The following is a 26,030-nucleotide window of genomic DNA, read 5'->3' on the forward strand; positions in this document are numbered from 1 at the left end:
GCATCCCCCGCAGCGGCCGTTCCCCCCCGGCTCGCGGGTGTTAATTATTTAGGGCAGATCAATTTTTCATGCGGAGCAGATGGTTGGGCCGGTGCGTCCCCCGCTGCCTCGGCCCGCGCTGGGAAAACAACCCGGCCTAAACCCGGGGGATTAATTTCAAACAGCTCTGCGGGGGGCGGGGGGTGGAAAACCGACACCGGGCTCGGTGCGGGCAGGGGGAGCTCAGCCCCCCGCAGCGGGGGGGGCGAGTGGAGTCGTGGCGGTGCGGGGAGCAGGGCAAGGCTCAGCCGCGTCCAGCAGCCCCGGGGAGGGGAGTTGCCGGTGAGGGGGGCCCCAAATCCGGCGTTTTTACCGGCTATTCTGGAAAAACAGGTCGTGGGGCGATACCGATCTCTGGCTCGCACGGAGGGTGCTGGCACAGCGCCGCGGCCGCGTGTCACCAGCGGTGGCACAGGCGGGGGGCCGCCAGCTGCCGCCTCCTCCCTCCACCGAGCCGGTTGCCCGCGGTGCCCGGTGCCTGGGTGCTGGGCACGTCCCGGGGCCGGCCCGGTTGGGGTTTGGCACAGGGCGAGGTTCTGCAGGCGGCGCCGGGCCGGGGTCGCTGCCCGGGGGGGGCAGAAACAGGAACCTTTATCAGTACCGGAGCCGCCGGGAGCTGTAACGCGGCCCAAGCGGCGCCGGCGCCGGCACAGCCCGGCCGTCCTGCTCCGCGGACCGCTTCCTCACGCCCTGCGAGCCCTCGGGCCTCAGGGGGGCACGGAGGTGCCGCGGGGGGCCCAGCAGAACCCGGTCCCCCCGGGCCGCCCCGCCCTCCTCGCGAAGCTGGGCCCGGCGTGTCCCTCGGCGGCGCCCGTAGCGGCCGGCAGCGTTCCCGTGGCGCCAGGCGGCGGTGCGGAGCGGCGGGCCATGGCGCTGCGGTGGGCGGCGCGGGGCCGGGCCCCGGAGCGCTGGGCCGCCGAGCGGCGGCGGGAGCGGGAGGCCCGCAGCCGGCAGCAGTGGGAGCGGGCCAGCCGCTCCTTCGCCCAGGCCGCCATTTGCTGCTCGCGGCAGGCGCGGTGGAGCGAGCCGCGCGCCCTCCCGCCCAGGTACGGGCCGGGCCCGGGGGAGGCCGGGCCGCGGGGGGCCGGCGGGCGCTCCCCCTGACACGGCGGGTGTGTGGCAGCCCGGCGGCGGTGCGGCGGCAGGCGGAGGAGGCGGCGGCGCGGCTGGAGGAGCGGCGGGCGCGGCTGCGGCGGCTGCTGGGCGAGGAGCGGGAGGCGCTGGCGGCGGAGCTGCGGGAGCTGCGGAGGGGCTGCGGGGCGGAGCTGGCCGGGATGCGGCAGCAGAGCGAGGAGCTGCGAGCCGGCCGGGAGGAGCAGAGGAGGAAGGTGAGGGGAGCGGCGGGGCCTCCCGCGGCCCCGGCCTCGGCGCCCGGAGAGGCCTCGGAGCCTGCGGTTCGCTCCTCACCTCTGCGATGCTTGGGGCGTGCAAACCGCACTTGCTGGGGGCCGGACAGAAGTGCCCCGCGCTGAGTTCTTCAGCTCTTGGTGCACTTAACCGATGGCTGCCTCGGGAGGGTTCAGTATCTCAGACCTTCTGTGTTCTGACATAATCCAGCTCTCGTGTTTCCAGGTTGCAGAGCAGCTGCTGTACGAGCACTGGAAGAAAAACAGCGCTGAGCTCCGGGAGGTGACGTTGCTTTCCTTTTAGTCCCTGCTGCCTCGCATTTATTCAACCAGTTTTTAACTTGAATGGCATCGTGTATCTCCTGTTGTCATTTATCTTGAATCACCATAATTGTCCTAAGAAAAAGGCAAAGAAGAAATGGCTGTGTCAGAAGTCCCCTCAAAGCTGGTATTCTTCAAAACCAGTCAGAAATCTGACACTGAGAGCAGATTTTCAGTGCCCGTGATGTAAATATCTCAGGTGATTTTTGAAGCTGTACCTGCCGTGTTCATGGCGCTTCCCTATGTCTTTTTTTTTCCGCTGACCTGCTGCTCTACTCACCACAGCTCTGGTTCCAGTGTCACTGTGGTGTTTCCCAGAACTGGCATGTGCCATTGACCCTCAGTGCATGAACTGGTGGGCATGGAGGACACCCAAACGAGCCTACCTCTGCAGCAGCAGATCCTGCAGGGACTTCAGGGCTATGGCTGGGCCAGGAGGAGCTCTAGAGTCTGTCTAGATGCTGGGGGACAGCAGAGCCTCTGGCACTAATGACATCTGGTGTCATCTACAGGTGGAGTCGGAGCTGCACAGGAAGCACGTGAGGGAGGCTTGGGGTGATCAGCTAATGCAAAAAACCAAGGTATGCTGGGGCAGCTCTGGTGGTACCAGCAACTAGGGCAGGCTCCTGAAACGCGTGAGCAGGCGGAGGTGTGACACCACGTGTCTTCTGACCCTGCTGGCAGACAGCTTGCCTTCCTGCATGGACACGGGTGGGTGTGGAAGGAGTAGGAGCTGGCAGTTCATCTTTCTCACACCAGTCTTGAACCCAATAACGACTGAGGTGGCCGTGCTCGTTCCTGTAGCGATGGGGCGTTCTGGTGTCCGCAGAACAACAGGAGCTGCTAACAGGAAAGATGCTTTAGTGAAGAGCCATCATTCCTAACACGTACACACTGTCTGTCTGCTAGAAAATCCAGTGCTATCTGCTGGACGGGTCCGCTGCAGGGTTCAGCGTGGCACAGGCTGCTCATCTAACAGCACACAGCAGTGCAGAGCCGGCGCAAGGCTGCAAGAGCTCCCTCTTTGAATACACACATAGTAGATATGGGAATACAGTGATTTTTACATGAGAGAATAATAAAGGCCTTCAAACACAGATTTCAGACTTAACTAAACCAATAATTTAGGCTGTAACAGGAAAGTCTGTGTGTATTTGTGCTTAGCATCAGACCTGTGCAGGGTCCTGTGAAGGATGTGTGCAGACTGATAACCATTTCCAGGCAGTGGTCAGCAGATTGGCTTTGTCCTCGTGTTCCTTCCTAGCCTCTTTTGTTCCATATTTTCCCAATACATGTCAGCTTGCAGGAGTTTGATCTGTGGATCTAACCTTAAATGTCGTGCTTTCTTTTGGCTCGGAAAGCAAGAAGCAATGGAACTTGAAGAGAAAAAACGTTATGAAAACGAATATGAAATCGCACGAAGGGAAGCACTGGAAAGAATGAGACAAGAGGAAGAGAAGCGTCAGCTGGAAGAGAAGCAGCAAGCGGAGGCGTTGCTTCAACAAATAGAAGAACTGAAGTTACAGGAGACAGAGGTAAACTTTAGTTTCTCCTCATTTGAGCAGGAAATTCATTGTTTCACTTGGAAATACAGCAACGCTGACCTGACCTCTTCCCTCCAGGTTTCCACTAGATTAAATCTGGACCAAAGTTACCTGTGACATAATTTCTGTTAGCATTATAGACCTCTCCCCTGAACACTGGCACATAAACTGCATTCCGATAGCTTTTGTTTGCTCCTCTTGAAATATGAGCACCTTTTTGTGCTGCACCAGATGAGAAAAAGGTTTGTAGAAACTTCTACATGTGACAGGCTCAGGTCAAAGGCTTTTTCAGCTTGTGCTGTGAGCCACGAATTAAATTAATATGGAATACTTGCTACAACGAGGATTTTGACTGCTTGCAGAGGAGCAGAACAGGGTACAAACTCTGGTGTGAAGGCACTCTGGGCTGTCCTAGCTCTCTGATGTACTCTTTCTCGGTGGTTGTTTTTTGCTTTTAGGCAACCAAGCTGAAAAAAGAACAAGAGAGTTTATTGAAGCAGCAGTGGGAGCTGGAGAACTTGGAAGAAGAAAGGAAGCAAATGGAAGAGCAGCGGAAGAAGCAAGAACTTGGGTATGATACGGAGCACAGCTTGTTTCAGCAGGGCTTGGACAGAATCTGTTCCTGTGTCCACGGCAGTACTTGTGGCACGAGGAGATATTTCATGTAGCAACAGCGGGTTGTAAATATTTGTTTTTTGATGGAAGCGCCCAGAACAGCCAACGAGCAAATGCGTTGGTGCTGTTACTCTTTTGGTTCATGTTAGCAGTGCAGGTACCTCTGTTGCCTGTAGGTTACATTGTCGTAGATGTACCTTCCTGAGTGCTGGTGTATAACACCACAGGGCTTCAGCCTCAGGTTGAATGTTGTTTTTTTTTCTCCTTCAGTCGCTTTTTGAGGCATCAGTGTAATGCCCAGCTAAAGCGCCGAGCCCAGCAGATACAAGAGGAGCTGGTAAGAGAAAGTACCCCTTGATTTATACGTTATACTGTGCGCTGATGAAACTTGTTCTTTATGTTTTGTTTATGTGTCTGCCTCTGATGCCTACAGATAATTTGGTAGGAAACCCCTTCCAGCTTGTCTGGAGCAAAAAGATCATGGGGAAGCCAGCAGACTGAGTGTCTTCTGAGCACACCCTTGACACTACCTCACCAATAATTCATAGAGAGTAGCCCTGCACGCAGGCTGGAAGCCTCTTGGGTAGTTGTTAATGCTGTGGGTTTTCTGCAGGAGACAGACAGGCAAATCTTACTAGCCCTCCTGGAGAAAGAAGACGAGGATCAGCGCCGCCAGTCCACGCAGCGAGAACGAGCTGTTGCAGATGTTGCCTGGATGAAGCGAGTCATTGAGGAACAGCTCCAGCTAGAAAAGGAGAGGGAGGCAGAGCTGCAGACTATTTTTAGGTGAGTCTGCCCACCTCTGAACGTCATCTAGAGACCGTGTGTGTTGAATGTTCCTGCCTGGCTGGAATTCACGTTTGTTAAACAGGCTTTGGGAGTGGACGTTGGAAAGCAGTGTCTGGTTGGCGTTGCAGTTCTAGAAGCCCTGCAGTAGAAGTGAGCTCTGCCCCTTCACCCACGTGCCCAGTACCCTGCTAGGCAGGCACCACGTCCATAATTTGTTACACTAACTCTAATGCAACAGCTTTACTAACAAAAAAAAGTAGTAATGCAGGGACAGCAAGAATTACCTTTTAGTTGTAAGTACTTTGTAACCAACGTTCAGTGATTCTGCATTACTGATGTGGAGGGACTTATAAGTGACCCCAAAACTGGCACATTGTTTCCTTTTGTATCTCAGAGCTCGTAGATATAAGCTGCCTCAGGTTCCTCCTGACGCTCTCCCCAGGCCCAGAGCACCTTCACTGGTGACAGGACGGAGCGTCCTACCATCAAGCTTTAGTTAAAGGTTTTGTTGCAGAGGGAAGATTGGCAAAATCTTCAGCTTTTACCCACCCACCCCCTGTGTGAAGGAGTATCCTTGTTAAGAGGCAAGCTTCCTCCCGAGGCCCTCCTGTGCCTGGGGCAGAGCGGCACATCCAAGGAGTCCTGCTGCAAGCCAGCATTCCCTTCGGTGTGTTACCTCCTGCTGCTCACTAGCAGGGCGATCAGAGCAGTTCTCTGACATAGGCAGAGGTGGGGCGGACACGCTGGCTGCCTGGGAACAAACATGAAGAGAAACCTGAGCGCTCTTCTAAAGTACAGGGTAGCTCGTCTGTGCCCATGGAGTATATAGGGGTGTTTTTTTTAAGTGTAAGTTAAAGATAATTCTCTCTCCTTCAGAGAAGAAGCTAGAAAAGTGTGGGAGAAGAGGGAAGAAGAATGGGAAAGGGAGAAGAAAGCCAGAGATCGCCTGATGAACGAGGTGAGGACCTTTTTTGATGAGGTGTCTCTCTTGGTTCGATGAAGCCATCGTTCTAGCTGTGACCCCCCAGAGGATTACAGCCTCCAGTACCCAAGGCAGAATTTTTCTGCTTGTCTGATACATTTCCTGAGAATTGTTTAACCATCTGCCCTGGGATTTGCCCAGTTCTGCTTCTAATGCTAGCCCCTCTCTTGCTCCTCTCACTTCACAAAGGTCCTGGCAGGCAGACAGCGCCAGATCCAAGAGAAGATGGAGTTAAACAGACGAGCCCGAGAAGAGTCTATAAAGTATCGAGAGCAGCTGATTAAAGAACTTGAAGAGGCAAAAGAACTGACTAGGCGAGAGAAGGAGCAGGAGGAGGAGCTGAAGTCAGCTCGCAGGCAGGAGCTGGAAGCACAGGTACAGCTCATGTTCCAGACCTGCACCCAGTTGTTGAAGGTGCCCAGTCCGTGTCTGATCTGGCTGTAACAGCCCTGTCTTCTCTGTGCCCAGCTGGCAGAGCACCACGTACAAGAATGGGAGGAGCAGCAGCGCCAGAGGGAGGAGGAAGAAGAGGAGAGATCCGCCCGGCAGCGCCGCGAGGAGCTGGTGCGGCAGGAGGCCGAGCGCATGGCGGAGCAGGGGTATCGCAGCAGGGTAGGTGGCAGTGGCGTGGGAGGTGGGTAGGCACGGGTCACCCTGACACGGAACCCCTCGGGGAGGGCGATGGCATCACACAAGCAGAATTGTCATTGCTTGTGATCTGCACCTTAGTTGCCACACAGCACCGGGGCAGAACACTGGGCCCGTTCCTTCCCCTGGTGCTATTTCTAACCGAGGTCTATAGTTCCCTCGTGTAAATTGCTTTTCTTTTGCTGTTATTGATGCTTTAGGTCCCGGTTTTTAAATAACTTTTGAGGCAGATTTGTTGCTACTGCCTCAAATGTTATTCTAGTTATTTTCAGCATTATCAGCTGAATTAACACAGGTGGTACAGCACATCTCAGCTGCTCGACGTCTTTGTCTTCTGTCATGCTTTGCCTAGCTCTAAAAACCAAGCTGGATTTGAGTAACCCTACCTGCACGATGTGCCCAGCAGATCATATTTTTCATACTAAACTATGAGCTACTGTGCAGAGTCACTCACCTCTCTGTCTTATTAGACAGTAGCTACTAAAGTCAGAGAAAGCTGGAAGGTGTTACTGCCTTCAAATACCAACTCTTAAATGTTACTGATGCCTCTTCTTAGAGGATATTCTTTGCATGCTGGATAGTGTGTGTGTGGAAGATGAATTCCAGAGCTCATGAAGTAGTTATGATCTTTGTTTTGACCCTGTTAGCTCTACAGTTACCCGAAAGCAGCATGGACCTGAGGATTATTGTCCTTTGCACCTGAGGAACGAGCACTAAATGCAGTTGCAGACTACAGAAAGAAAACTTTGCAGAATTAAGGAACTCCTGAAATAATGGTGGCTTTGGAATAGGCTACAATGATGCTGAGACTCAACTCAGTAGAAGTGAGATATCTGAAAATATTTAGCTGTGGCCCAGCTGAACACGAGAGCAAATTTCTACTGGCTCCAAGACTGCAGAGGTGTGAGCATCGGCGGAGGGCTCCATCCTGAACTGCTTCACTTCCTCCGTGTTCAGGAGTTGTGGTGAGGTATTTTAGTACAGAATCAATGAGGTTGGAAGAGCCCTCTGGGCTCATCGAGTCCAACCATTGCCCTGACACCACCATGGCAACTAGACCAGGGCACTAAGTGCCATGTCCAGGCTTTTCTTAAACCCCTCCAGAGATGGTGACTCCACCACCTCCCTGGGCAGCCCCTTCCAATGGCTAATGACCCTTGCTGAGAAGAAATGCTTCCTGATGTCCAACCTGACCCTCCCCTGGCCAAGCTTGAGGCTGTGTCCTCTTGTCCTATCGCTGGTTGCCTGGGAGAAGAGGCCGACTCCCACTCTGCTACAACCTCCCTTCAGGTAGTTGTAGACTGCACTAAGGTCACCTCTGAGCCTCCTCTTCTCCAGGCGTACGTGCCATGCTGGGGCAAAACAGCAAATAAATGGGCCCTCTGGATCTCAAGCATGAAAGAATCTGTGCCTCCTGTGGAACAGCAGCTGTCAACCACCATGTGCTGCCTTTGCTGTTTGACTGGCAGACTCCTACCTCAGAGAAGCAGGATGTGCCTAGAGGCCTGACTGGCTTTTAGGAGTTAATCCATAATGCATTACAAATCAGTAGGATAGATAATGTGTGCTGTGGCAGTAATTCTTAACGTGTCCAGTTCCTCTCCAAGTGCTGAAGATTTCATTAATTTTTTCTACTTGTTTCATAAATAATGAATAATTGCAACCTGAACAACTGTTTGTTTCCTTACCTGAGCAAACTGCTGCAACAACAGGAGGGGAGGGAAGTTTTAACTGATTATTGCACTCGACTCCTTGCTATTATCGTCAGCAACTGCAGCTTAAAACCAGTCCACGCGCTGCAGCTGGTGTGGGATGTTGAGATCCTGTCACCACGCGTGAGGAGCTGTCACAGGGCTGTTACAAAGATAGTTACAGGGCTGTTAGAAAGGTGGGTGCCACCTCGGCACTGCAAGCTTAACTATAGAAACCTTTTCCAAGACCTTTACAGAACCAGTGGTCAAATAACCCCAAATAATTTCGCACGCTGAAAGGGTTTTAGCATTTTATAGTAATACTGTAAACAAAAGATTAAGTCAAAATATTGTACAGACAGAATGACACTGATAAATACAAGTTTTGAAAAAGGCAAAAAAATTTTTACTTTCCTATGCAGCATTTTGTAAAGAAAGAGCGAGTTTGTTTACAGGGGCAAAAGAGGAGATCTAGTCATAAAAGAAAACACCACCTTTGTTATTTCAGGTATTACAAATCTCCTGACCCGCAGTGCTGTACGATCTGAGGGCTGATCTACGTACTAGTCTGTAGTCTGTTGGTTTTGAACCACTCTGCCTGTTTGTGGAAAGAGCTGCTGCAGCACATCAGCAGGTGCTCAGCCCACTGCTGTTTTACTGAGAACGTCAGAAAATTGCCTGTCTGGCATCCCAGTCACCGGGGTGCTGGAGCAATGACCCAGTGTGACCACAGCCAACCTAGAACAAACGTTCGTTCGGAGATGGGGGAATTGCCCAGAAATGCCTTTTAAGTGACAGAACGAGAAATCCATTATGGGCTGGCCACGTTTTTATAGCTAGGCCTCCCAACAAGCCAGATGGTTGCTTTTAGAAAATCTGGAGCCAGCGTGGCTGGAACAAGAGCTTGCAGTTATCAAAGCGTCCGTTTGTTTTGGTACAGAGGAAAGTTTAAACAACTGATAACTTACAGCATAACTCAGTGTTACCCCGTGTTGGAAACCAGGTAAAATATGTTAAAGAAAAGCATACAATGGTGTCCTGAGAGATTTAAAGATACTATCCGCTGCCTTTCAACGATGCCAATTTAAGAAGTTCCTAGAGGATTATCAATGTATTTAATTGCTGGTAGCATGATTTTAAAGTAGGTTTTCCAAATGTCTTTTGCAGTTCTAATCCCAGCCTGTCTGCGTTCCCTGAGTTTACAGACAGTTCTGGAATTCAGAAGTGCAGAAAGGAAATAAAAAACCCCACAATGAAGAGCATTGATTTACTGGGTTGTCATCTACTCCATTCCTTCCCTCCCTCAAACCTGCACTACTTTAAAAAGGGAGCTAACTAGAACTTAACAGAATCCAACAGTGTTATGGCACTTAGTGTTTATATATCCATACAAACACAGTAGGATTTGAAAAGGAACCAACCACTGAAGTTTAGTTTGTTTGTTCACCTAAATATGGCACTTTTTCACCAGGAAGTGCTGAAGAGTTAATGGTTTTGGCAGACCCATACTGCAGACCTGTTTGTGGAACAGCTGATAGCCGTTTCCAACTCAAAGGTTTCTGTGAAAACTGTCTAAATGTTCCCATCAGCTGCTGCCATGTCACAGCAGGTCCATAACTTTGCTTTTAAATACACGACCGTGTTAAGTGGCTGCTGGCTGAACTGCTGTGGCAGGGTCCTTCAAAACACGCTTCCACATGGGACACAGGCGGAGGCAAAAATTGGGAATTTTTCTTCCCCCCCATGGAATTTAGATTCCCAAAGAACTCTCATTTTTGAAAGTATGGACTGACACAGTTTTGTGAACTGTTATGAATGAAAAGACCTGAAACACACAGTGACATTTGTTACCCACCTTTCTGACAGGCAGCCTGCACAGGTTACTCCACATGTAGCTTGTAAAATTTTGGAAGATTTGCATAAAACTTACTAGATATCAGAAATCTTTTCACATTTGGGTATGCTGAGGTACAGAGGTTATACGTTATGGCAGACAGCTGCTTGTGCACTGGCACTCTTCTAACTTCCTTTTTTTTTGGTTTTTAATTATCCCAGAAATCTTTAGTGAAATTGCATCTTGAGTTGCTGAGCAATGCTGCTGCAAACAAGATGGTGCCTTGAAGATGACAGTAAAATTCTGCAGGAAACTTAAGAATGAATTATGAAATCAGAAACAAAGGATAATATTTTAACCACTAATGCCCTAAAGTAACATCAAACATATATATTAATGGCATAGTGACAACTAAAAGAAAACAACTATTAAGTTTCAAATTCCTTCCAAAACAGATAAAGTGACAAAGACCTTGTATAGTTACATGTACTAAGCTTGGATGCCCACAACTACTATTGTTTTAGCAGACTAAAAACATATTATTGCACAACAGTTGATAGGGGAACAGATAATATTTGGCTTGTACCCCATTATCGGGACTACAGCTGCCTTCCTGCTGGGTGGCAGTTACGCTCCTGGAGCCTCCAGAGCCTGTTTTGCTGCAGGTTTCTCAGCCAGCAGCATCACAGCACGTGAGGCTCCAGGACGGACAGAGCAGAGGCGAGATTCTGCCCTCTGACACACGCAGCTGACTTCAGTGGGATTTTAACAAGCAATATCTGAAAGCAGAATGTGGCCCCAAGGAAACATCTAGCAAGAGCTCGATACAACGCTGGTACGTGATATTGGCTCGACAGCTATTTGCAGCATGCTATTATCTGTAACTAAACTGGCAACACAGGCACAAAATAAGGCAGTGGGTTAAATTAATCATAAAATTGTTAGAAAACATGCAAAAATAATACTGAGTTTAAAAAAAAAAAAGTTTCTTGCCCCTTTAGTTTTTCTCATAAAAATTTGAATAGTTCCACACCTATATTTGAAATCCAACCTTTAAAAAACAAAGAGTAAAAAGCCAGGTGTGATTCAGTTGTTGTTCTCTTTGGTTGTGATGGTCACCAGCTGTTTGGCAGCCTTGGCGATGTCGTAGGCGCACTGGATGACTTGCTGTGTGACCAGCTGGATGTCTGTCGTGGGGCACGTCTCCACGGGAAGGGTTTTTTTGCACTCGGATTGGAGTCTGTAGGCACTAGATGTCAGCAGACGCAAAGAAGTCCTTACCAGTTCAGATTTGGGTTTCTAGGAAAGGAAAGTAGAGGGTGAATTACACAGAACAAAACCCTTTTAGGATCACTTTTAATTAGCTGGTAGCGTTCACAAGTGTTCTTTAATACAAAACTGCTGCTGCTAGGGCCCTGCTCTCTGCACAGCCTGCTCGGTGCTGTAGGAGCCGTTATAAGAGACATGGGGTAGGGGTGGATGAAACAAGTTCCCAGAATTTCTCCTCTCTCATCTCAAGGATGTTTCAAACTGCTGCCAGGCAGCACGCAGGGAATACTGCTTCACACTCTCATTTAGGAAGTTACTCATACAAATTTTCTAGTGCCCATTTACTGCTACCCAGCCCATATCCTGGCTGACATCAGGGTACAGCGTGTACAAGACAATCCGTTCAGGTACACACAACAGCATCAGATTTTCCTGGCAGTTTTACACAGGTAGATAAGACTTCACAAAAACTTAATCTAAAATTTGCTGTGAAGAAACAGATCTCTTTGGTAGGTGGATAACAGATCTAAACACACCTGCAAGTCAGAAATCCAGGCAACAGCATGCAACTGGGACCTTGAGGGGGACAAGTCTAGCAAAATTCTTGTATAGCCACATGACTCCTCAAGCCAGACACAAGTAGCCTCCAGTTTTGGAGGAACTGCATGAAATTCTTCGAGTTTTAAGTTCAAGGGTAAAATTAAAGGCCTGGATTCACAAATTATCCCTTCCCAACTGGCATGCCAATAAATACAAAGATGCAAGATTTGACAGAAACACCTAGTCATTCCTCCCTACCTTTGGCTTTTGGTTTTCATTTTACTGCAGGGAAATCTACTAGCAAGGAATGAGGCCAAAAACATTTTCATGCTGAAAGGTACTTACTTTTGGGAACAAGGCTGCCATTTCTGTTACTGCCACGTGTATTCTCTCCGAGCATGGTATATAGCTGCAAAAAGATGCAATGTATTATTCATTACATAAAGACTCCCTTTCCTCTTCAATTTCATTAGTCAGTGGCTATTATTCTAAAAACAACTGAGTAACAAAACCCTCATATATATTCTAAAAATATCTTTGTAGGCTGCACTGAAGACGACTGATGCAGGTAGTGCAACACACAATACAGTGACTCTTAGTGTCTCCTCAGCATTCCCCAGCACAAGTTTGTGTGTAACTGTGACTTCAGAAAAAGCAAGAATTTAACCAACAGTACAAAATGATTTCGGAAGTTTTCATTATTCTTTGATCAAAGTTTGTTTGAAGGAATAACTCTCCACACCTATTGTAACAACCACTGTTAGAAAAAGTCTCAATTTGTATGCACTTATGGAAATGTGTCTATGAATATTAACTGCACATTATTACGCTCGCTTTTCCTAACCTCCCCCCGCCTGACTATTCAAATGCTAGAATTCACCTCCAAGTCGTATAGCAAATTGCTCAGCTCGTTCTGTTTGGTGTATGCACAACGACATGTTATTGTGATGTGTGGGAGAGCATGCACAAGCAAACTGGTTCATGTAAGTCAGGCACAAAGTAAAAGCAAGATTCTGCAGCTTGAAAATATTTAAACAAAATCTGGTGATACAGAGATGCTTTGGGAAAAAAAACAACGTTTCTCCTCAGTGCAGTGCTGGTGATCAAAAGCAGATTAAAAAACCACTTTGTGGGATCAGAGTAAGTTTAACTTGCTGCTGTTTTAGGGAAATCTCTCTCTGTTTGGTTTGAAGGAGCTCTTTCTGCACAAGGCAAGAGACTACAAAACCAGACTACCAAAAGAAGAGTTTTTAAACTCACAGGCAGCTAAAAATATCCAGTAATCTCTGAAGAAAAGTTAAAAACACCAAAGGTATTTCAATGGATTTTATGTTTCAGAGTTGAATTTTGGCCATCCAAACGTAAAAATAATTTGACAGCTAAGTGTTGGTATTTATAGGACTGTCTTGTCTACACCTCTGAAGCAATGCAATTTTCCTGCACTTCTTTTCCATGTGGTAAGTTACAAAGTAGAAGTCTTTAACAAAACACTTCGTACCCAAGTTACCAAAATACAGTAAACCCAAAAAACTGTATTCAAAACACTTGGCAGCAGAGCTGAAGCCTGACCTCTGTAAGCTTTTAACCCATCGGTTCTCAGCTGAACTCGGAGCGATCTCTCTAACAAACACGTGCCCCTCTGGGCCAGCAGCTGGGCTGGAAGCTGTAGCGTGTTGCAGAGATGCAGCTGAGGGGCCACCTTGATTCCAAGGGGATTTATGTCCATCCCTGTGTCAGTTCATTACCAGTTGAAGCCAGGCATGCAGCACTATGCACATATTTCCCCTTTTTCATTTCACAAACTAAGGTCAGACACCTGAGAATGGAGTATGCCCAACTTCCAGTAAAGAATTCATACCTTGCTCTTTTGGTAAAGTTTAACCAAAGGTAAAACATCACATGAAGGTAACCTAAGAACACCAAGATGCCTCCTCAGATTAATTTATACACAGTAAGCAGACAACACACAGTTCTCACAGAGCAGCTTACAGATGCATGCACCTCCAGACTACCAACTACTTTCCCAATGTGTGAGTTTTAAGCTAAATATTCAGCCGTTCTGTGGAGTTAGCTAATAAAACAAAGGCAGATTCCATTAGTCCTCACAGATTTCACTTCTGATTTATATACCAAACGAAAATTGGTCTGTTCAAAATAGATCTTAAAGCTATTTACCGTAAGCTGCTGCACTGTTAGTGTCTGTCAAAAGTCTAATTTCAAAAGTCTTTATGCTTCAAAGACTCCATTTCAATGTAGGTTAGTCAACACGATTCAGTCTTAAGCAAGGGAATCTCAAAATCACAAAGCAACAGCATTCAAGAAAAATATTCAGCGTCTGTAGATTATGGTAGATCATTGCCCTTTCAAGCAAAAAAAGACAACAAAACACCAGCCCCCCCGTCATTGTTTATGCAGTCATCTCGCAATACCAAAGGTGCAAAAAGAGCTCACTTGCAAATGCACTGAGAAAGAAGCAACACACTGGGGTCATTTTGGCAATGCAGGAAAATTGCTTTACAAAAGAGTATTTCCGTCTGTTTCAACTCACAAGTTCTTCCAAATAAACTAAAAGTGGAGAGAAGTCTTCCAAATTCACTGTAATTCCCATTCTGCTGTTGAGTTAACAATTAATTTGCTCCCTGCAAGCCACAGTGAATAGCACCTTACTTCTTAAAAAAGCCAGTTTGCTGATGAAACCCTTCTCTAGGGCAGAGAAAGCCCAAAGAGTAACTTGAATGAAAGAGTAAGACTAACAACACAGATTTCATAATAAGTTCCCTAGCTGCAAAGTACACAGTGTGTCTTGGAGGAATGACTTTATTTTATAGTCTAAACATTCAATGTGAGCTCATGAAATAAGCTGACACGTTTGTTGACTTTACACCCATTCCAGTGAGACATCAGGATGATATCCAAGTAGTGACAGCTTGGAAAAAAGAATCCAGCAGCAGCAGTAACTGGAGGTAATCTCTTCCTCCAGTCCTGGTATTTGTCACTGGCAGTAACACCTGGGGTTAGAGCTTGGGAAGTTCTGTTTTAAAGAACATCTCAGATTTCATTTTTATTTTAGGCATTAATAAACAATATTTTGGTCGGGTTGGAAGATACTATATAAACACACATTTTTTTCATTGATCAGGATACAAATGACTTCATTTGACGTGCCAGCTGTATGAACAGTTGAGGGCCTGAGCTGTCAGGTGTGGATGTTGCATGTTGGGAACCCCAAAACGTCTGCTACTTCTGCAACAGCGCAGAGAAGCAGCAACCACATGTTGTGCTGTTAGTTGTCATAATTTAATTTATCTCTATGAACACTGAACAGAACAGAGACAGGAGAATTGCTTAAACTACAGTTACAGTTCCAGGCTGTGATTCTGTTCCTCATTAAATCAATACTGGGAGCTTCAAATGAGCGGGTAATGCCACAGGTTCACAACTCCCTGTACGAGCTCTCTGCAGTGCTGTTACCATCCAAAGCATTTCGTGCATGGCCTTCAACGACCCCTGTGGTGCAGACGGTGCGTGAGGGAAAGAGGCAGCAGAGAGAAACAGAAAGGACACTGTGCCTGGGAGGCAGGGACAGAGGCCAGAGTACCAGGAGGCAGGACCGGGCTGCTGGATGGTCAGAGGCTGCAGGGGAGCTCTCTCAGCCCAGGGAACCAGGGTGCTGAAGCAGCCGAGGCTGTGTCTGAGCTTGAGCGTGCCCGCACGCTCTAACGGTCTACTCGGCCAGTTGAGCACAGGAAAAGGAATGGAAGAAAGCAAGAAAATAAAGGAAGAAGGTGTTTCATTAATAGATGATATTCTTGTATCATTTCATTAGTCTCCGATTATCTACACAGTGCGTGATTTTTATCTACAGCGTTCCCAGCACTGGCTTGGAAGGTGTATTATTCCATCCCTGAGTATCTCATCTTGTTAAGGAAGCCTTCCCCTACTGCGAGAAGAGAATGGTGGGCCAAGCCTACTCCATCTCCTGCGTGCCCCAGGCTGTGCAGTTCTCAGCCCACTGAGACAAAGCTGGGCGATAGGAAAACAAAGAACAGCAGCTTCACAGTTCAGGGGTTTGAAAGACTATACTCATTTAAGTACTGGCAAACCCCCACTCCAGGCATGGTACAGAAGAAACCAAGAAAGAACATAACAGGTTGTTTAAAAATCCATCCAATATACCAGCGAAAGCTAAGTACGCTGTGTTCTTTCAATGATTTTTTAAAAAAAATATAATTTAAATACTGTAAACTGTGCTACACATAAAAACCAAACTCATTTAAAGCTTCTCTTACTGTTGCTTCTCTGTGAGAACCAAGCAACGAGGGATTGCCATGGAAAAGGTTACAGACAAGGGCAACGAGCTCAGCACAGACACGTTAGAACTCGCCATTCAGCGTGAGGAGAGGCCACGTGCTGTCCCTTCTAAAAATAGAAAAGTACAAGAAGGAAAAAACACAGAACAAGAGTGGCCCCATTGTTGTGCGCTTCTCTCAGCAAGGCAGGAAGCGAGGGCTGAACACAAACCGCCAGCAGCTCCTCACAGGTGAAGATGGACACAGGGGCAGGAGGCAGGAGGAGCAGTTCGGCCCTGAGACCTGCCAGTCTGCAAGTTCAGATTTTCTGGAGACCAAAGCTGTTCCAGACCTAAAACGTGTTCACACCTGGGAAAACGTAACCCTTATTTACAGTCTTCTCCAGGAGCTGTGCAGGAGCACCACCTGATGATCAGTCAAGGGCAATATCACTTCTCCTTGATTACGGCTATTCTGAAAATTAATTGTTCAGTTGGGCCAGAAGCTCCCCGGGGGAGCTGAAGCTGTGTGCTACCTGCCGTGCTGACGGACAGTCTCCTGCTTACCCAGCTATGTCTGGGTCTAAACCCAACAGTTCACAACAGCCTTTGCTGGTATGTTATCTGTACTAATATTTCAGTAGGAAAGCCAAATTCTCCCTGCCTTCACAGATTTTTCCTGAAAGCAGACTTGGATGTTATTTATGTGGGGTGCCCTCACCTAAGGACACTGAGGTCTGAAGATCCAGGAGAAACTTCGCCAAGTTCTCTGCAACGTGTTTGATTTCCATCTCAAACAATGCTCATTCTGCAGCAGGACTTTGCTCCCCAGTGCTCCCCGTGCCAGTGTGGGCAGGGCAGGGCCGGGCAGGGAGCTGGCAGTGCTGCAGCCAGGACTCGCTCTCGCAGGGGACTGTGTCGGCTTTTTGGACAGGAGCGTGTGTTCCCACAGCCTGTGCTCATCATTCCTCCCCGCTCACGCTGGTCCAGTGCACCAGGAAACACCACAGACACGTTTTGTGGGTGTGAAACCAGCATCTCCAGCACTAACACAGTTGGTACATGGCTGTACTTCTGCAAACACCTGGGAATTTTCTTCATTTTCTCCCAAACTCCGGAGCTTTTCGACACTCACACCTTACCTGTCATGCTTGTTCTCTTGCGCTGCTCGCAGCAGCTCCTGAATGTTCTTAGTGATCTGCTCAGTTTTCCGAATCACATCTTCTGTACTGGGCAAACTGGAGCTGGGGGCTGTGTCGGCATCTTCAGGAATGGATCCCTCCCCCTGCCAAATGACGCTTCTCTGCCGGCCCTTCCTGCCTGACCTGCAAAGGAACAAAGCAGAGGTTGGCCTGGCGGGATGGCACTGGCTGCTCACACAAATCCTCGTCCTCCCACAGTGCAGAGCTGTGGCATCAGCTCTGCGTCACCACGCTGTCAGCTCTGCATCACAGAACGTACCCTGTCTCCTCCAGCTCCAGAGGGGCGGTGGGGTTATCGTAGTCGCTCTCGGACACGCTGCTCTGCTTCTCCAGCTTCGAGGCCTGCAACGAACACAGCTCTATGTCAGCGCTGTGCAGGAAAGAAGAGCCCCGAGCTGTGCCAGCGCCATGTCCTGCCTACGTGGGCTTGCTCTTCAGCACAACAGCCCCTGCACCAGCCGCTGCCCTGGAGCTCGGTGTGCCCCCCGCCCCGTGCCAGGCTCCCGCCCCGTGCCAGGCTCCTGCTGCCGGCTCATACCTGAGGCCCTTGGCACTGCAACCAAACCAAGCATGTGAAGCTGAAAGGAGAATTGAGGCCCAACACAAGGTGGGAGGCTGAACCAAGTGAGGGAGGCCCACCGCAGAATGGGAGACCAAAATGAGGGCTGAGAAGTGTCGCAACGCGAAAGGCAAAATAAGGACAGGAGACCGAAAGGATGGCGGGAGGCCCATGGCGGAGGGGAGGCCAAAGGGCATATACAAAACTGAACGAATGACACCTGGAGCCCACTGCAGCCTGGAGGCTGAAACAGGGGTGGGAGGCCAAAATGGGGAGACTTGACGCCCACTGAATACTTGAGACCGATACAAGGTTTGGAGGCCAAGCAAGTGAGAGTTGTGGCCCATAGCAGAGCAGAGGATGAAACAAGAGTGGGAGGCCTAACCGTTAGGAGTAGAGGGCCACTGAAGAATGGGTGTCAAAAGGAAGGTGGCAGGCCAATTCCAAAGTGGAGGCCGAAACCAGGGCAGGAGGCACACAAGGAAATGAAGGCCAGAGCAAGCATTGTATGCACAGAAAGAAGTGGAGTCCAGACTGGGTGTTGTAGGGACACACAAAGTGGAGGCTGGACCGAGCGTGAGAGGCCTTCTGCAAAGTGGGAGGCTGAACCCAGAGTGAAGGATGAATGAAGGCTGGGATAACAAAATGAACTTGGTGGCCAAATCCACAGTGCAGGCCGAACCCAGAGTGAAGGCCCACAGCTAAGTGGGAGGCACGTGGTAGAGTGGAGGCTGAACTGAGCCTGTGACTCTGAACTCAGAATGGAGACCCACCACAGAGCAGGAGGCCAAACCTAGATTGGGAGGCACACATGGAAGGTAAGGTCAGACCTAGACTGGGAGGATCACGGCAGAGGGAAGGCCGAAGACAGAGTTGGAGGCTGAACCAAGCATGGGAGGCCCACCCAATGTGGGAGGCCCACTGCTGAGCAGAGGCCGGACCGAGCACGGGAAGGCCCAGCTGCAGAGTGCTGCTCCAGAGGGCAGAAGCCATAAACAGTCAGAGATCCAGTATTTTCCTGCTCTCCCCCGACATGGCATTCCCTGGGGAGATACACAGCGACTGTGTCCACAGCAGGAACCAGAGTGCCGCCCCTCTGTCAGCAAGATTCACAGCAGACTGTCAGACAGAGAGCTAGGCTCCCTTCTCCGACCTGGTTTAGCCTTCTTGGATATTTTATGCCCAGGCAGTACAACATCCTGGAGGTTTATGCTATGAATACCTACTGTCAGGCCGATCTCTGCAGCTCACATGAATTTGCAGCGTGAAGCCCCTGAGGCACACTCCCATCCTCAGCCAGGCCCCAGGCTCATCACACAACCGCCTACTCTAGTCTTAAAAATTGCAAAGCTCATCAGAAGTGCCTCCTAACAGCTCGCCCGTTTGCCACATCACCGTCATTCTACATACAGATCAGCCTCTGCGCCGGCCCCTGCCTCATCACAAGACACTGCTCACATGATAGGGTCCTTCACAATCCCTGTTGAAGGGCCAGCCTTGGAACTTTACAGAAGCTCTGAAGTCAAGATGAAGGAATCTCAAGCGTTAAGACTGTAAGGGACACCTTCAGTTTGCATCCCTAATCCATACACTTAGGAAATAATACTTCTACCTTGAGGACAGACCAAAAATGCGACTAGGAATTGGTTTTCATTGGTTAAGATCCAGTAAGTTTGTTAAGCACTCATCTAATATTAAACCCAACAATTCTTTACTCTGAAGCACCTGAGCACGAACACTTCCCATCCATTTTAAAGTTACTCTGCACAGAAGGAAAAAACAAGCATTTTTTTGAACGCTCACCTCTCAGGATAGCTAGTAAAGATCAGTTCTACAAGTGACACATATTTTGAAGATATGAAACTATTATATGTAGAGTCTGACCTTTCGCCTCTGCCAGATGTATAGAGGAGAACTACTATTAGTGGCAAAGCTCTACACTACAGTCAGATATACAAATGACAACAATGAATGACAAGAACAGGATATTATGGAATCAGGAGTATAGTATAGGAATGGAATCAGCATACAACAAAAACAAACCAACCCTCTGCAAGTTTCTAGTACTACACAGTACTGGTATCAGCTGCAGCCAAACCCAGATTTGCATTTGACCAAGGAGGATATTCCCTTCTAAGTTTTATCATCCAGCCCTACTTGAAAATCTAGTGTTTTCTTGATTGATATGTCCAAACACTGTACAGTCAAAATAAGATGGTGACACAAGAATTTAAAAAGCAGGCTCTTTATCCTGGCAGGAAGAGGCCAGAGCATGACCCTTCAACATCTAAAATCACAGACTTGATTTTTACTATATAATACTAAATTTTTCAAAATTTTATTAGAGACTCTACAATGCTTGCCCAAGAAATGGAATGAGACGGTACTGATTTCATTGTATTAACCACACAGAAAAAGCAGAGCAAAAAGAGAAAACTTTTCTTGAAAGATCTTTTCAAAATAGTTGTCTTACAAAGAAATACAAATACTTCTCTCTCAAGTTTACTCTCAGAAAGTCTTAGTTTTAACACAGGAATAAGCAAAGCTTAAATCTTGAACACGTGATACAACAAAGTGGGTATAAGCTGCTCATTATTTTCTAAAGAAATGAGACATAAACATCTAAAAACAGCCCAAAGGACCCTACATTGATATCTGCTTCGAAGTTAAAGAGGTTTAGTCAGAGCAAGATCTCAACATGTAATCGACTCACTCTGATGATGGAGGGTACCTTCTGCAAGCAGTGCAAGCTGGTAGCTCAGGCTGGTCAGACAGCAGCGTAAAAGCTGTGGGTTGTTCATCTCCAGCATTCATTAGTCTGTGACACGTCAAGCTGTACCTGCTCAGGGTCGTTACTTCAGTCACAGCCCAAAATGGATGTTACTCTAGAGCTGCAAATGCAATGTGCTCTTCCTTTCTTTTGAATATGTAACTTGCAATTAGTTCATGGCTCCCAAATAAAACACAGTCTAAAAAGAAGCTGTCACAGACAGACTAGTCTATCAAACTGTTTGCCTTGCTAAATGTGTCCTGTTGCAAGGTGGCATTTTATGCTCACTTCTAGGAAATGAATAAGACTAGATTTAAGTGTCCCACTACAAAAAGAGAACAGTGTTTAAAAGAAGTTTAAGAAGCTGGACAAGGCTTCTTCAAACAGCTAATAGCTCACAGATGAGGCCACAGCAAAGACAGTGTCTTTGGAATAACATAAGCTTACAGAATGCATTTAATGTTTCTTTGTAACACTGCAATTCTTTTCCTAGAGTCAGTACTGTAGCTAACAAAAACCCTAAGAACAAAGTTTTTCAGATTCTGATGGAACACCAACATAAGCTTCCTTTATACACTCTCGGTGTCTTTAATCTTGCCCTGAAAGGAGTCTTGCTAAGAACAATTCCCATGCCCCTTCAGTCTTTTGCCTGTCAAGGTCAGCAGAAAGCAGGCTAGCTGATACTAAATCTGTCCATGGGCAACATGAATGACTTAAAGAACTCACTTCAAACAAACTAATGAGCATCTGTAAGATAAAGGGTCAATCAGTGACAGTATGATTGGTGCAAACTGACAGCCCCCAAAGAAAGCAGGCTGTAAAGCCAGGGCCCAGTGAGCTTCATAGGCCTCATGCAGTGCATTTAGTCAGTAGGAAGAGTTATGTATTGGCTTATGAAATATCAGTGAGTGCCTGCCAAATTACTTTCCAAACAGCAACCAACTTGTCTTCTGGCTGTTTTCAGTGTTATGGAGTTGAACAAGTGATCTGGAGGAACTGTGCGTGGTGTTAAAAGCTAAAGGTTTTAGCCGTTGTGGAGTTAGAGAGAGGCAAGTATTCACAGCATGGGGCAGAAGAAAGTGATGAAACGCTGCTTCATGCAAGCATGAAGGCTAGTCAGCATAAAAGGGGAGAAGACAGAGGCACAATGGCTTCCAGGGAGATTGCCACCTCCTCCAGGTAAAAGACCAAGTGGGAAGGTACTTAACCCTTCGTGTGCTTTCATCCCTTGACCAGGAAAGCGTGGAGGGGAAGGAAGGTAGAGATGAAGAGGAGGTCACAAACGCACTCCTCCCGATCTAAAAATGGGAAAGAGAAAAACACTCGGGAAAACCAAAAACAAAACACAAATAAATTCTTAACTGAAATAAAGGAACATTCTTAAAACCATGGAGATGACATAAAGGAAGAATGATTTTGAGAATTTGGCTAAGCCTAAGCGGGCTTAACTCTTTCAAAATACAATTGACTTCATGTTAATTCTAATATTGATATTCCAGAGGTACTAAATTCCACAGAGAATAAAATACATTCACCATAATACCAAATTAATTAACTCCACATAATAAATTAATGCTTCAGAACCGCTACTTCTATCCAAATTTCCAACCAAATGAGCAAAGGACCTACACAAAGCACTGTCATGTTTTGCAAACACTGCCACATACAAAAGAATTCTGACATTTCTTGCCACCAGAACTGCCTTTATAGCAACATCCCAATATAATTCAAAATGATCCAGATTTCAGAGTTTGAAGTTCTTATTAATTTAATTGAAGAGGGGGAAAAACCCAGCATACAAATTTCTACACTGATTCCCTGATGCACTCAACTGTCTTCTTTGGATGTGCACGGAACATTTGTCCCCCCCTCACGCCAGGCAAAAAAAACCATTAACTTCCAAATAGGTTTTAAAGGGCTTAATTGTTTATCTGGAAGGAAATACAAGATAGTGCTACCAACAGGGAAAGATACTGAAACAAATCCACAAATGTTAAATACCTGCCTAAAAAATATTGTCCCATATTCCTGCCCACAGGGCAATCTAAAAAAGATGCAACAAAAAATTAACTTGAGTAAGCACTAGTGTGTGTTGGGTCACTTATGTGAAGTGTGAACACCACAGTGCAGAACCCTTGTGGCTAAGGCAGAACTCCCTCTCCACTAATAGCAAACTATACAGGAAAATACTAAACCAGAAGGATTTGTTCAACTAACAGATCTAAACCATCTTCAGCCTCCAGTTCCAAACTCAGAAGAAGAAATTGGTGGCCTAATGAAAAAGTTAGCTTCAATTTTATTTTATTTTTGAAAGGTGGTTCTGAAGTTCCACAAACTGGCACATGTCTGTATATCTCAAGAAAGAAATCCACGGACTTTACCTACCTTCTTGGAATACTAGTTTCCCCCCTCCTAGTGCTCAGAGCCACACATTGATGTTTGGCATATATGTTGTGGTTAAAAGAAACAGCTAAGCAGAAGCCAAAAGCTCCAGATTACATACTCCAGAACTGTTATAGCTTTTACTTTTCAAAACTTCAAGCTCCTGCAGACATGTTAATACAGCAAACATTAACGATTCTTAACAGTTTAAATCCACTCTGAAGCAGACAGTTGAGCAGCTTTGGTGAAGGAGCATAGTTGGAACAGACAGAAAAGCTGAACATAAGAAGAAATGCAGAAGCATCAGCAGTTTTACTTACATGTGGAGGAAAAGGCTGCAGTCTTGTTATGCTTTCTTCTGGGTATGTGACCTCTCCCATGGGGAGGTAGGGTTTCTGACCTGATCCAGTCTCATACATGGACATGGGTCTGCTACCCCGTGCAGATGGTCGCCGCTTTAAAGAAGAATTGTTGGTAGGGTCTGTGTATTCAGAACCAGTTTGGACCTGATATATATTGGTTGTGGCCTGTCTTCTGAGGCTGGTATTTTCACTCTGTAGCGTTTGAAGCTGAAAGAAATGTTTAGCAGTGGGACTTTGTTTTTCTAATAGCAAGCGTCAAAAGCAAACTGACTATACAACACACGCTTGGCAGCTTCACTAGCAAATCCAGTTACTAGTAGCTGGGGTTTGATTTCTTTTTCAAAATCTACTTAACTTGCTTAGTATAAGCATAGAAACATCTATGTTCCAGATCTGGAAACATTTATGTGCTGATTTCCAGCATGTTTTGCTGGGATGCAAGCTAAATTAGATCTTAAAATTGGCTGTTGTAGTTAAAAAACACACAATCCATTTCTTCCAGCCTGGCTGTGCTGGCACATGAATCCTGTAATATAATGAGGTTGTGGGGGGAAGGACTGCCAACAAAACAATTTTTCAAGCAAACTGATCCATTTCAGCAGTCAATACAAGGACTCAAAAGAGGACTTTAACATAAGGCCTATGAAATCTGAAAATGCCAAAACTACAGCACAGACACCAGAGGCAGCGCAAAGAAAACTAGAGCTTGCTCTGCAAAGCAAGAAGAGAATTTAGTTTATGAAAATTAAGTATCAGCTACTGCTTTCTAAGAAGCCAACAGAAATAATTTGAAAGCTTTTTATTATTATGTGTTTGATGGATAGTAAAAATGCAACCATTCTGATTTGTTTTTGTGGAGTTACTCGGAGTAAGTTTGCTATATTAACACATCATAAAGAAAAGATGTAAAAAAAGTCAGCATCAGCAATTCTCCAACAATAATTGAGTATAATATTTCAAACAGCTGATGGCCTTTTAAACAGGAAATTGCATATTTACTACTTGCATTTACTTTGCATCATGTGAACCTTCAAGAACATTATCAAAAACCCTATTTTGCCTAGAGCACTTCCCAGAACCCTAAATGGAATGTGCAGACTTCTATCAAGACAATTTGTGCTTTTTCTCCCCACTTTCTGTGTGCTCTGTAGTGAGACACATCAAGTCTTAAGATCTGAGGATCAGCCAGGAGCCAAGCTACCTCTTTAAAGTTTGACATTAGAGGCAATTAAATAGGTCAACTTTATAGTCGCCTTCTTCCAAACTTCTTCTGCATTTTATAAACATGCTTTTGGTGCAGTTTTGGACAACAGCTAATGTAAACTCAGACCAAACTCTTAACCACCTATAAGCACCTAAAAAAATCCGCAAGTGTAAAAAAATAACTTTTTTCCATTAGAATGTCCATTAAAGTGATGGAACGATTTTAAATTTTATTTAGGAAGAATCTACTCTAAAGTGACATTCATCAAGTGTAGCTTTGCCCCTTCTTTAATTAGCATTAAGGTCAGGTACACAGCTGGCTAACAAGGTGATACATGAAGTGCCTAGAAGGTCATGAACTAAAAAAAAAAATCTAAGCTCTTGCTTAGAAAACAAACAAACAAAACAAAAAGAGGAGACTCTTGAATGACATCTATTGCACTAGAAATGCTAAAGCAACACAAATACATTGGTGTCTTGGCACAAATAACCCAGCAGAGAATTCCCATGTTGTACTGAAGCTCCCAGCAGCTTAGCTCCAAGCCAGCTGTACCCCTTCCTCCCACCCTGCATCCTGCAATGGCGCACGGCTGTATCGATTCTTTACCAACCCAGAGCCATTAAACACTAAGCTGAAGAAGCCCCACAGCTATACCCATCATCAGGACATAAAATCAGTGCAACACATCTCCAAGGTGAGCGAGCCCTGGCTATGCCATCTTTCAAAACAAGTTCAACTGCAGCACAGCAATGATCTCTCTTCTGCTACACCACATAAATATACTAAAGCCTCGTTAATTCATAGGCCCTAAAGGTTTTTGTTTTTACCCTAAACACCTGTTTAAAGAAACTCAATACATATAAGTGAAAAGTTAATTCAATTGATGCAGAGAAATGCTTAACCAGTACAAGCTGTTAAAAGACCAAGGAAACACCCTGAGATCCCTCAGGTTCCTCTCAGTATTCACCACTCCAATAGATCTGAAGGGCTGAACACAACTGTGACAGAAGGATGGCACTGAACAAGGATGTTGGAATCTGCTGAATTAGCTTGGCCTCAGATGGAAAGAGTTCACCAGGTCCCACCACTCTGCAAAGGATCAGCCTCTTTGCCCCAAAACAACGGGGAAACAAGTTCTCGGCACAGGTTCACCTCTGCAGGAACACCACTGGAACAGATTTCTCCACGGGGAGAGAGCTTTCTGCAGCACATACTGGAAGTCTTGCAGTATTGTAATTATTTGGAAAACAGGATTTTTAACACTAGGTAAAGAATGAATTTGAGGAAGCAGCCAGCCCTTCCTAGGCTATCATGACTGACAGGATAGTGAACTCAATACAGATATAAATTCTCCTTTACTCCACAAAAATCTCTATTTACCAGAACACTGGTAAAGCATTCAATAAATTGTTGATGTGTTTATATAATGATTAGAAGGTCTGGCTTCCAGACTGGGGTTTTGGAGCTTTAAATTACAGATCTCAGCAAAAATGTTCAGTTTTCTGTTTGTATAAGACTCTCTCTACATAGTAACTCACACTGTAAATGAGATACCTCTACCTCATGCTCGTCTAGACAAAACCACACTGAAGGTTTAAAGCAGTAATTGAGTTTACCACTATATCCTTTATGTGCTATTTCTCAT

The 26,030-nt window shown here is 46.5% G+C and overlaps 2 protein-coding genes across 6 annotated transcripts in view; one reads left to right on the forward strand and one right to left on the reverse strand.

Moving 5' to 3' along the window:
* Window positions 1-79: 79 nt before the first annotated feature.
* Window positions 80-7,956, forward strand: TCHP (trichoplein keratin filament binding). Its single transcript, XM_068412948.1, has 13 exons — window positions 80-91; window positions 751-1,085; window positions 1,163-1,367; window positions 1,612-1,668; window positions 2,219-2,287; window positions 3,068-3,241; window positions 3,709-3,821; window positions 4,136-4,202; window positions 4,479-4,651; window positions 5,531-5,612; window positions 5,826-6,011; window positions 6,105-6,248; window positions 6,932-7,956. The coding sequence occupies exons 1-13, from the start codon at window positions 80-82 to the stop codon at window positions 6,962-6,964; spliced, it is 1,650 nt and encodes a 549-aa protein (XP_068269049.1). The 3' UTR covers window positions 6,965-7,956.
* Window positions 7,957-8,269: 313 nt separating this feature from the next.
* Window positions 8,270-26,030, reverse strand: part of GIT2 (GIT ArfGAP 2) — a 31,731-nt gene continuing 13,970 nt past the window's right edge. For 2 of the 5 annotated variants that reach the window (XM_068412980.1, XM_068412978.1), the window contains exons 15-20: window positions 23,140-23,388; window positions 21,646-21,735; window positions 17,368-17,450; window positions 17,049-17,231; window positions 11,964-12,027; window positions 8,270-11,108 (exon numbers count right to left, since the gene is read on the reverse strand). In XM_068412980.1, the coding sequence (XP_068269081.1) occupies window positions 10,896-11,108; window positions 11,964-12,027; window positions 17,049-17,231; window positions 17,368-17,450; window positions 21,646-21,735; window positions 23,140-23,388 (882 nt within the window). In that variant the 3' untranslated portion in view covers window positions 8,270-10,895. The remainder of the gene's footprint in view (window positions 11,109-11,963; window positions 12,028-17,048; window positions 17,232-17,367; window positions 17,451-21,645; window positions 21,736-23,139; window positions 23,389-26,030) is intronic. The other 3 variants (XM_068412979.1, XM_068412981.1, XM_068412982.1) reach the window with 3 other exon arrangements.

The sequence above is a fragment of the Nyctibius grandis genome, chromosome 14 (genome assembly GCF_013368605.1).
Source record: "Nyctibius grandis isolate bNycGra1 chromosome 14, bNycGra1.pri, whole genome shotgun sequence".
Classification (NCBI taxonomy): Eukaryota; Metazoa; Chordata; class Aves; order Nyctibiiformes; family Nyctibiidae; genus Nyctibius; species Nyctibius grandis.

What these genes read in the sequence shown, in the direction of transcription:
- TCHP (XM_068412948.1), top strand. An exon ending in CCGCGCGCCCTCCCGCCCAG is followed by an intron (nt 1,086 to 1,162) that starts GTACGGGCCGGG and finishes GGTGTGTGGCAG; the next exon opens with CCCGGCGGCGGTGCGGCGGC. An exon ending in GGCAGGAGCTGGAAGCACAG is followed by an intron (nt 6,012 to 6,104) that starts GTACAGCTCATG and finishes CTCTGTGCCCAG; the next exon opens with CTGGCAGAGCACCACGTACA.